The sequence below is a fragment of the Phoca vitulina genome, unplaced genomic scaffold (genome assembly GCF_004348235.1).
Source record: "Phoca vitulina isolate PV1807 unplaced genomic scaffold, GSC_HSeal_1.0 scaffold76, whole genome shotgun sequence".
Taxonomy (NCBI): Eukaryota; Metazoa; Chordata; class Mammalia; order Carnivora; family Phocidae; genus Phoca; species Phoca vitulina.
Genome location: NW_022589779.1, coordinates 3,069,838 through 3,081,122, shown reverse-complemented (window position 1 = coordinate 3,081,122; position 11,285 = coordinate 3,069,838). Strand labels below are relative to the sequence as shown.

At 34.2% G+C, this 11,285-nt stretch overlaps 1 protein-coding gene across 3 annotated transcripts in view; it reads right to left on the bottom strand.

The window, feature by feature from the left end:
• Window positions 1-11,285, bottom strand: part of PPP1R12A (protein phosphatase 1 regulatory subunit 12A) — a 143,753-nt gene that overhangs the window by 46,795 nt on the left and 85,673 nt on the right. For all 3 annotated transcript variants that reach the window (XM_032393751.1, XM_032393752.1, XM_032393750.1), the window contains 4 exons: window positions 9,687-9,761; window positions 8,919-9,007; window positions 8,610-8,767; window positions 4,202-4,323 (listed from right to left, as the gene is read on the bottom strand). In XM_032393751.1, coding sequence (XP_032249642.1) covers window positions 4,202-4,323; window positions 8,610-8,767; window positions 8,919-9,007; window positions 9,687-9,761 — 444 coding nt within the window. The remainder of the gene's footprint in view (window positions 1-4,201; window positions 4,324-8,609; window positions 8,768-8,918; window positions 9,008-9,686; window positions 9,762-11,285) is intronic.

Below are 11,285 nucleotides of genomic sequence, written 5' to 3'. Positions count from 1 at the left end.
GGGGGGAAATCGGAGGGGGAGACAAGCCATGAGAGACTATGGACTCTTGAGAAACAAACTGAGGGTTCTAGAGGGGAGGGGGGTGGGGGAATGGGCTAGCCTGGTGATGGGTATTAAAGAGGGCACGTACTGAATGGAGCACTGGGTGTTATACGCAAACAATGAATCATGGAACACTACATCAAAAAAAAATATGAAATGAAATCAATAAAAAAACTTTCTATTCGGGGCACCTGGGTGGCTCAGTTGGTTAAGCGACTGCCTTCGGCTCAGGTCATGATCCTGGAATCCCAGGATCGAGTCCCGCATAGGGCTCCCTGCTCAGTGGGGAGTCTGCTTCTCCCTCTGACCCTCCCCCGTCTCATGCTCTCTATCTCATTCTCTCTCTCAAATAAATTAAAAAAAAAAACAAAAAACAAAAAAACTTTCTATTCAATCTTCTCTCAATTAGCCTCCCTTCAAATACACCTGTATGTTCCTGCCCAATTAATATTCTCATGGCCCCGTTCAAACATTTTCAATGGTTCTCTACTATCTATCAAACTATAAAAATGTTACCATAGAAATGAAAACATTCCGTAATTTGGCTTTACTTTTCCTGTTTTACTTTGTATATGTACCCTATAAATCAACCAAACTACACAACTTATTTTTCCTGCAAAATATTTCACATTATCCCTACTTTGCTCACATTGTTTCTCTTCTCTTCCTTTCAGTAAACTGTACAAACTCTCCTATTAGTTGAAATACTACCTACTCATTCAAGATCTCAAATGTTCTAATTTTATTTCCTCAAATAAATACGATCTCTTCCATTTTTTTCCCAAGATAAACCGTCATTCTATATTTGTACACTTTTATTGGCATACATATGGCCACAGTACATAGTTTTTTATTAAATTACTATTACACTTAATAATTGGATTCAACTAACCAAAACACTTAATTCTAAAAAAATTATGAATTTTTACCATCTAGTAAATACAGCTTACACTTACCAGAATTTATGTGCATACGGAAAAGTAGGTAATCTTTTTCAGAGATCGCAGCAATATTTATTTTGATTAAAGAGAGGTATATAAACTTACTGTTAATATTTTAAAGTTTACTTATTATTTTTTTTTTAATAATCTCTACACCCATTGCAGGCTTTAAACTCATGACCCCGACCGAGATCAAGAGTTGCATGCTCTCCTGACGGAGCCAGCCAGGTGCCCCTACTGTTAAAACTTTAAATCATAAAACCAAACTGATGGTTTTATAGGAAACATCTCTATAAATCACAGGCCTGGTCTCTCTTTAATCTTAGCTGAAGAGTTAAGAACTTAAGGGAAGATCATTTAAAGAGACTATATCTACATTTCTCTGTAGCTACCCTGAATTATTAGAGATAATAATAAGTGATATTTAATACTGTTTTAGAGCTTCCTGTTTTGTGATCTATTTCTTGCTATGTGGGTGTACGCGCGTGCGTGATTTTTTTTTTTAATTTTTTTAAAGATTTTATTTATTTATTTGACAGAGAGCACAAGCGGGGAGCGGCAGGCAGAGGGAGAGGGAGAGGGAGAAGCAGACTCCCCACTGAGCAGGGAGCCTGATGTGGGACTTGATCCCAGGACCCCGAGATCATGACCTGAGCTGAAGGCAGACGTTTAACTGACTGAGCCATCCAGGCGCCCCTGTGTGTGCATTTCTATACAGTTTATGCACTGGTGGAGGAAGCAAGAAAACTTAAGATACCTTTGTCTATATATCAAAACTAGAGTAGTGAGTGGGAACCTAAAAATAGAACTCTGAACTACAAAATCTTTTAATATGCATTTTACAGATTAACAATTCATCTAAGGAAATTCATCTGTTAGGACTCTAAGTTAAAGGGAAATTCTTGAAACTAACTTAGAAAACATTAAAATGCTAAATTAACATAAAAAGTATCACTTAACATAATAATGGGCTTTAAAAGTCATACAAAATAAGATTGCTCTAGCCATTAAAATAATACTTCAAGTTATTTGTACGCCACAACTTTATTGATTAAAATAAAATTTGGCCACAAAACCTTAAGAACAAAGACTAAATAAATGTAATCTTCAAAGTAAGTTATGATACCTGAAACTGAGAATGAAATGGAGTTTCTACATACGCAAATCACAGAAAGCAGATAGTTGTTATTAGATCAATTTAATTACAGAATCAGAAGCAGTTCTGAATAAGGATTTTTATAGCCAAGAGGTTACAGGCCTAACTCTAACAGTTATTATTACTTTAATAATTATTAAAAGTTATTAAGAGCAATTAAGTTATTAAATCGGGGCTATGCTTAAGAAAAATATAATTGATCAAAAGGAGTCTACTGCAATTATTTGACTATAGTAGGAAAGAGATCGCTTAGCTAAATACTCAAAAGAATGAGAGCCAGTTATTTGTGGCCAGATATTTCAGGGGATGGAGCTTTTGGGAACTTTTGATAATCCTATAATTTTAACAGTAAATCAAAAGAGCTAAAGTTTGGTACTCATTGAAGACATATACAAGGGCTCTAGAATTAAATAAAGTTTCAAACAGCCTATGGTGACTCCAGTTATAGCATGATAATCATCTTTAAAATTCTGCAGACAGATTACCCCCAGAGAACTGCATTTTTAAGCATATATAATATAATTATTATCATATGAATGCAGGTTCTAGCTGAATTCAGGAAGCCCTCAATTATGGAATACAGAAGGTAAGATAAATCATTCATATATTTCCCTGATATTCAAAATGTACCACTGAAATCCATACATTTCTACCACTAAGAACCCACATTATCACTTTCCTTAGCAAGAGTTTTAGAGGAAGATTATTACTAGCAGTATGGAGTTTCAAAAACTTCTCTAGTTTATTATTCTAAACATTTTGACCACTTGGAGCCAAATCCAAAGATTAACAAAACTGACAACGTAATAGAAACACTATGGGGATTTAAAATCAGTCCTCAAACCCATGCAAACCAAATAATGTCAGATAAGCAACAAAATAAGAAGTCCAAAGGCAGAGACACGACAGTTAAACACAATGTGCAATCCCTCAGTGGACCCTTGATTTAAAAAAACAAACAGAAAAACATTAGTAGGAGGACAACTGAAAAAATCTTGACTATGGTTTGTATATAATGAACATAGATAACAGTATTATACCAAAGTTAAATATCCTAAATAGGATCATTTTAGTATGGGAATGAAGGATAACGCTTTCGTATTTAGGAGATACATACTCAAGTATTTAGGGGTAAAGTGTTATGTTAATTGCACTCAATTCTTAAATGTTTCCACAAAAAAGTGTGTGTGTGTGTGTGTGTGTACACAGAGGGACATGAGTATGCTCATTAAAGATAAGTAAGGGTGGTTGGGAGAAGCCTTTAAAAAGAGACCAATGGTAAACAAAACAAAACCTATAATCTTTGAGTTAAAAGAAGTACAGGTTCTGGATCAACACACACTTCTTGGGAAGCACTGTTTGGTGAAGAAAAGGAAGCAAAAGGACAGAGAACAAATGGGGAACAGAATAAGGGAGAAGAGGAAGAAATAAAACTAACATTTTGAGAGCACTTAGTCACTAGCCAGGCTCTCTCTCTCAATCAAGGCTTATAATGCTAATTTACTTTCTCTTTTTGTTTATTATTTTTGTTTTGCCTTTTCCCTGACAGATAAGGAAGACAGTAACTTGCTCAATGTCCTTACAATTAATAAGAGGTGGGGTCAGGAGTGGATCTCTGGTTTGTCTGACATCAGAGATCATGCTCTTACTGGTATACCATACTTGCATGCCTGGTGCTTTGTACAGAGTTAGAAAATCTAGATGCTAGCTCTCTCATTGACTTATGATAGTACTTTCTGTGCTTAACTGTGAAATTATCAAAATGCGCCTTTACTTACCAGGGATAAAGGATATAAAACCCATGTTTCTCAAAAGTTCAACAGAAATAAAAACTACCATGACCATTATCATTAGTTTTCATATGCAAACTAATACTTTAAAAAGTATTTTTTAAAAAGAATACGGTTGAAAGGAAATCTCAGTCAAATTATAAAAGAAAAATATATTCTTATTCTAAACCTTAAATATTTTTGGAATAAACCATAAAAATTTAAGAACTGTCTCAATGCTTTAGTACTTAAACAGAATATATGTATTTTTAGCAAACACAATTTTGGCTTACCTTTTTCATAGGTGATGTAGGTGTTGCCTGACCAGATGACACAGGTGTTGTAACAGCTACAGGAGCTGCTTGTGTACTAGAAGTATTGGCATTAGTTACAGAAGCCATGGGCTTTGTCTTATCTATTACCAAAACATGAAAAACATGGAGTCAAGATTCAGTATGGATTGTTTCAATGTCTAGAAAAATAGTATTTTATATTCATTTTTGTTTAAGGTTTTGTTAATTCAAGTCTTTTCCATTTTTTCCCCCTTTTAACAAGTGAATTTTTTAAGGAGTTTCTAGAAATGTCTCAATATGCATGCAGAAACAAATAACAGAACATGATGACATAACAAAGCTGCTAAGAATAAAAAGCAAAACCAGAATCTGATTTTCATACTTTTAACACTATAGAAATATAAAAAAATTAATATTTAAAAGCTGAATGCAGGATGCCTGGGTGGCTCAGCCGGTTAAGTGCCTGCCTGCAGCTCAGGTCATGATCCCAGGGTTCATGAACACGGACTGATTCATGAGTGTAATTGTATTTGTGGTTAATTTATTTAACCCCCATCGGGCTCCCTGCTCATCGGAGAGCCTGCTTCTCCCTCTCCCTCCCACTCCCCCCCCCCACTTGTGCTCTCTCTTTCTCTCTGACAAATAAATAAAATCTTAAAAAAAAAAAAAAAAGCTGAATGCATGAATACAGTGCAACTAAAAAGATTACAAGAGCTATACAATTTTTCTAATAGATCTACAATTTACATTGTTTATTTAAAACTCATAGTTCTTCTTTATTCCAGGAAATCTAAAAAGTGCTTTTTGTCAATAATCAGCTTATATTCCTGTCAAATAGCATGCTTAGATGTCACAAAGAGCATATTTGCTCACCCCTAAAAAGTCTAATCTTAAACCAGAATATTAGTTGATTTAAGATTAAATCTCTTTTCACAATGTATTGAGACAATTTCCAACTAACAATGAAGCACTTGGAAAAACGTTTTTGAAAACATCGATGCCAGAAAAGATTCAGACTGTATTTGAACACATATTTTTAAAGATTTACTTATTTGAGAGAGAGAGCACACGCACACGAGTGTGAGAGGGAGAGAGAATCTCAAGCAGACTCCACGCTGAGCACAAAGCCTGACACAGGGCTTGATCTCACAACCCTGATATCACCACCTGAGTCAGATGCTTAACCGACTGCACAACCCAGGTACCCCTATATTTGAACATAGAAATCAGACTGGCTTTTAGCAAAAACAGTTACCTATAAATTTAAATCTATAAATTAACTGTAATTTATAAATGGGCCAGAAAGGCTTACTTTTCAAATGGTCAAAGATCATTTATCTAGTTTTAAAATAGTCCTTTGGTTTCAAAATGAGGGAGGACAGGTATTCTTCTATACTTTTGAGAAGAAATATAGTACTTTAAAACTCTATGAGATACTCATTTTCATTATACTCATATTCATTAAACCTTTCTCTCTCCCTTAGGTCAGTTTCCCAAAATAATTTTCCACCTTATCATTATTGTATGCCATTATACTTTATAAGTAGACAATATTAAAATATAATTATCTTTAGGGCCATATATACACATGTATAAACACCAAACAGTTCTGAATTGATTCATTCAATTCTATTTGTGACTAAGAAAATACCCACAAGATGTTAATAGGGTGAAAAGCGTAATATCTCAAACCATACCAAAGAACAAGGCGAAAGTGGCTCATTTAAAAACCACTATGATCTTAGCTTTTTGAATAAACTGAATGAGCTAACCACAGTCTAATAAACTTTATTCTCATTGTTAAACAATACCTCTTTTCATTCAATAGAAGCTAAGCCTATTCAGTACAATTTAAGTACAAATCATGCATAATCTATTAGACCATCATCCTGGAAAACAGTCTACCTAACTGGAGAGAGTAATTCAACAAATATTTTTAAATGTCTCCATATTTCAAGTACTAGGTACTGCGTCCTACTGTCCTAGGTAGGTACTGGGGATATACCAGTTGATGAAAAACCAAAATATCTTAACCACATACAGCTTACAGTCTAGTAGGAAAAATAAATAACAAACAAGATAAAATTCAAGATTTTTTTTCCTTTTATTTTCTCCTTTTTCCTTTTGGTTTAAATATTTGCTATATATAGTATCCATTTAAAGCAGGAAAAATCGGAGAAATCTGAGATTAGAGAAATCTGAGATTAAATAAATTAACCACAAATACAATTACACTCATGAATCAGTCCGTGTTCTTAAACTCTGTGCATGCTCATTCTCATATAATTTATTTTTATAATTAGAAATACTTTCAATAGCGTGTCATAAAAAAGAGTTATAATATTCAATGACTACCTGGTTGCTTTAGTTTCCAATTTTACCTATACTCTCACCAAGACAAAAGATATGCTGACTCACCTGACCAGCAATATGACAGTAATAAATTAAAAATTATATGCCTGGTGACTAGAATCTAGCCATTCACATATCTCAAAAACACTTTGTGTTTTACCAAAAAATAATTTACTTGTAGGATTAGTAAGCTTCAAAAAACAAAGGAATTTAAGACACAGTACCTGGCAACAAAGCTAGCCTTTATCTGTTTAATAACATTTTGTTTTTAATGGGAAACAGATAATCACTATCTTCTTTGATGTGTGTTTACTTAGTAAACTTTAGTTTCCCGTATTTTCTTAGCTGAAATATTTTGCTGAGTGAGTAAAAATAAAATGATCCAAAACTGTTGCTGTGTCTAGAGGAAATACAGGGAGCCCAAGAAATTCTAGGGCTTCATTTCTATTTACTGATGACCACCATACTGGTCCTGATAATTTTTTCTTTTTTTTTTTTTTGATCAAAAATCTTAATGGAAATGGACTATTTTTTCTGATAAATTTACATGTTAAAATATCAGGTTATACAACTCAAAGATGGCAATACTGGAATTTCACATTGGTCTGAAGATGTGAATGATTAACCGATGCAGAGTAAGAAAATAAATGTTATTTAATAAAAGCACTCTGGCAAATAAAATGTATAAAACCATGTGGGCCAGATGAAGCAATGCAGAAACCATACCCCTGATAATAAAAAAGAAAAGAATGTAAATTGTGATAGTGACTTTGTAAAGAAATTTGGCAACATCCATGAAAACTGAAAATGTGACACAATAACTCCATTTTTAAGTATATACCTAGTAGAATATCTCTTACCTATGTACATAAGGAGACATTGCACAAATGATCACAATGGCATTATTTGTCAACAATGGAAAAATGGGAATAAGATAAATTTTTATCAGAAGGGAAACAGATGTATTTAATGAATACTATACAACAACTAGAGGGGTAAGTTATGTAGGTAAAGATACAGATAGATGTAAACAAATCTAAAAGTTACAACTTTTGAGTGAAAAAAAAAGCAAGTTGCCTACAACTTCTAGGTATAAAAATGAAAACACAAAACTGTCCTATAATTACTATATATTACTTCTGAATGTATAAGATATGAGTATAAAATGGACTGGAAGATAAAAGAAAAAACTCAAGACAGTGATTGACTTTGGGAAGAAAGGAAAGGGAAGCAGACTAGGGTTAATGGTTAAAGGAGACAACTGTAATTTTTAAAATTTTATTATAAGAAAAATTTGAAGAAAACATAGCTAAATGTCAGCAGCTGTTCATTCTTGGTAGTTGGAATATGAAGGTGTATTTTTTTTTTTAAAGATTATTTATTTATTTATTTGACAGAGAGAGACACAGCGAGAGAGGGAACACAAGCAGAGGGAGTGGGAGAGGGAGAAGCAGGCTCCCCGCCAAGCAGGGAGCCCGATGTGGGGCTTGATCCCAGGACTCTGGGATCATGACCTGAGCCGAAGGCAGACGCTTAACGACCGAGCCACCCAGGCGCCCCTGAAGGTGTATTATACTTTCCTGTATCTTCAAAATTTCTTGAAACAAAGCAAATTTCTCCACACCCCACAGGAAAGTATCCTGATTCAGCCTCAACTTTCTAAAATTTTACTATTGCTTAGGGAATATTTGGGATGATACTGGAACCAACTTCCTGGATTGTTGAGCCTCAGAAAGTATCAGAAGCATTCTTGAATTGCTGGGAGCCCATTCATACCCTATCTGTACCATCCTAAGGGAATCTTCACCTTCTTCAAACCTAAAAATACAGTTCAGCAAAACGCAGAGGTAAGTAAGAACCTCCAGGTCATTAGAGAACAATAAATTCACAACTATACTCAAGTTTCTAATACTCCCCGGAAGATAATTTACTGGCTTGGCAGGTATCTGAACAAGTAGCAAATCAGTCAGTAAAGTTTCAAAATTAAAGCCTGATCTTATCTTATTTTACAATGCATCAAAATTCACTGAAAATCCCATTATCCTTCAAATTTTACCTGTTTCAGCTTCTGATTCTGAGTCATCTTCTTCATCTTCTTCACTAGAGCAGCTAGATTCATCTTTCTTTCCTTCTTCTTCATCATCAACTTTTTCTTGTTCCAGAGATTCAATACGGGATGCATTTTTCTCTGGCTCAATAATCAGTGTCTCTTTGCTGTGAAAGGAAAATAGTTTTCAAAAGATTAAAAACACAAAAGACCAAAAAACACTAATTCTTCTCAGATCCACAGAATCTAATAATCATGTCCATGGCCATCATGCCAATTCATTCATAATAACAAAACCTATTTTAATATTTTACTTACTTTTTAAAGGTCTTCTGTGACTGATTATTATCCATATTGGCTGTTGATTCAATTAGTGGAGATTTCTTCTCCCGTTTTTCACTATGCAGCTTTATAAAAGTTATGGAAAGGAAAATAATACTATTAAAATAGTATTAATGAGTAAAATACAGAATTTGAAATAACAACAAAGTAGTTTTCAAAACATGAAACAAAACCAAAACAAAACAAAGATTTAAGTTTTTCCTGAAAAAAAAAGGGGGGGCTGGCTTGGATAAAGAATAAAGAGGACTAAATAGTTAAAAAGCTAGGTGAAGGACAAAGTTGGATTTTTTACATCCCTCCAACTTTAAATCACTGACGAAGTCAGGATCCATTAGCCACTCAGGACGTCTGATGATATTTTTTACTTAAAAATCTCTTTCCTACCTACATAACTTCTTCTTCATCCAGGGCCTGCTATTTTAGAAACCTGAGATTTTATAGTCTCCACCTTCTAAGCAAACTTTATTATGAAATTACAAAAATACGTTATTTTTGAGTAGGTACATTATAGAAGTATTCATTTTGTGAAGAGGAGGTAAGAGAAATGGGGACAAGCAATACAAAAGGCTGAACACTACCATGATTCCTTTATTCTCTTTCACTGTCATTTGGTTTGACTGTCAGAAATAACTTAAAACCAAAAAGTATAAAATATCACAAAAATACTTTTTCAGCTGTCTGAAAGTTAAAGCTATTAGGAAAATTCACTAATACAGACAATTTTTAGACAGTCATCAAACATACCAGATTTTGTTTCTTTTGCAATTCTTCTAAATATCCTAAAATATCCTCATCTGCTACATCAAACGCTGTCTGGCCCTGGGTAGGAAACAAAGGGGGTTGGTGACGGTAAAAAGTCAATAAACTATAAAACACCTTTGGTGATTCTGTATAATTATACAAAAAGAAGTTAGATAACATTTTGTTATGTACGTAATTTGTTATGTATGTAGTAATACAACATTATATGACTTAAAGGAGGTATATAAGAAATCCATGTGAGAGATGCAGCTGATACACCTCCCCTTACTTTCTTTGGTAACAGCTTTACTGACATAAAACTCACCATACAAAAAGCCATTTAAGCACTGGGTGTTATATGAAAACATTAAATCGTGGATCACCGCATCAAAAACTAATGATGTACTGTATGGTGACTAACATAACATAATAAAATTAAAAAAAAAATAAAGTGTACAACTGTATATTCATAGAGTATTACAACCTTCACCATTAACAATATAGGACATTTTCATCACCCCAAAAAGAAATGATCTCCCCACTTTTCTCATCTCCCTCCCCAACCCTCCAGCCCAAGGCAACAACTAACCTATGCACTGTTACTACAAATTTGCCTGTTCTGAACATTTCATATAAATGGAATCATACGATATGTTGGTCCTTTGTGACTGGCTTCTTTCACTTTGTATAAGGTCTTCAAGTTTCATCCATGTTGCCACATACAGCACTAACTTCAATCCTTCTTGTCGTCGAGTAACAGTCCACTGCTTGACATACCACATGTGCTAATCTATTTGTCAGTTGATGGATATTTGCTTTTGCTTTCTGCTTTTCGGTTATATATAATAAATAATACTGCTATGAACATTTGTATACAAGTTTTTGAGTGAACATTTGTTTTCATTTTCTTGGGGATACAGCTCTAGGTAAAATTACCAGATCATGTGGTAACTCCATGTTTAACCTTTCGAGGCCTTTTTTCTTTTTATTACAGCCATAAAAATTAACTAAAGTCTTAATAGAGTAACAAAATAAAAATATATATTTCTAAACTGCTTAAAGTTCAGCCAGCCACAGGTATGCCTCAGTTTCAAATTATTAGTTCAGATGAACATCTGTCAATCTATTTTTATTCACTGTGGAAAAGAAAATTTCAAAGAGTTGCTGACCAAACATACTAAGGTTTTCTCCTGTTGCTTGCATTTGTCCTTATAATAACCCTACTGGTACAGGTTTCCAGAATGTCAAAAAAGTTCGTTATTAGAATACATTCTACTTTATATGTTGGCGGGTATATGATCCTTTCTCAGAAAAAAATTCTACTTTTTTTCAACTAGAAAATATATCATTCTGAAAGGCAATTCAAATTTCTTTCATAAAAGGCATCTCACAGCTACAAAAAAGCCAGATGAGTAGATAATGACGACTTCTAAAATCACACAAACTCTTCCATTTAAAAACAAATCTAGGGGCGCCTGGGTGGCTCAGTTGGTTAAGCAGCTGCTTTCGGTTCAGGTCATGATCCCAGGGTCCTGGGATCGAGCCCCGCATCGGGCTCCCTGCTCAGCGGGGAGCCTGCTTCTCCTTCTCCCTCTGCCTGCC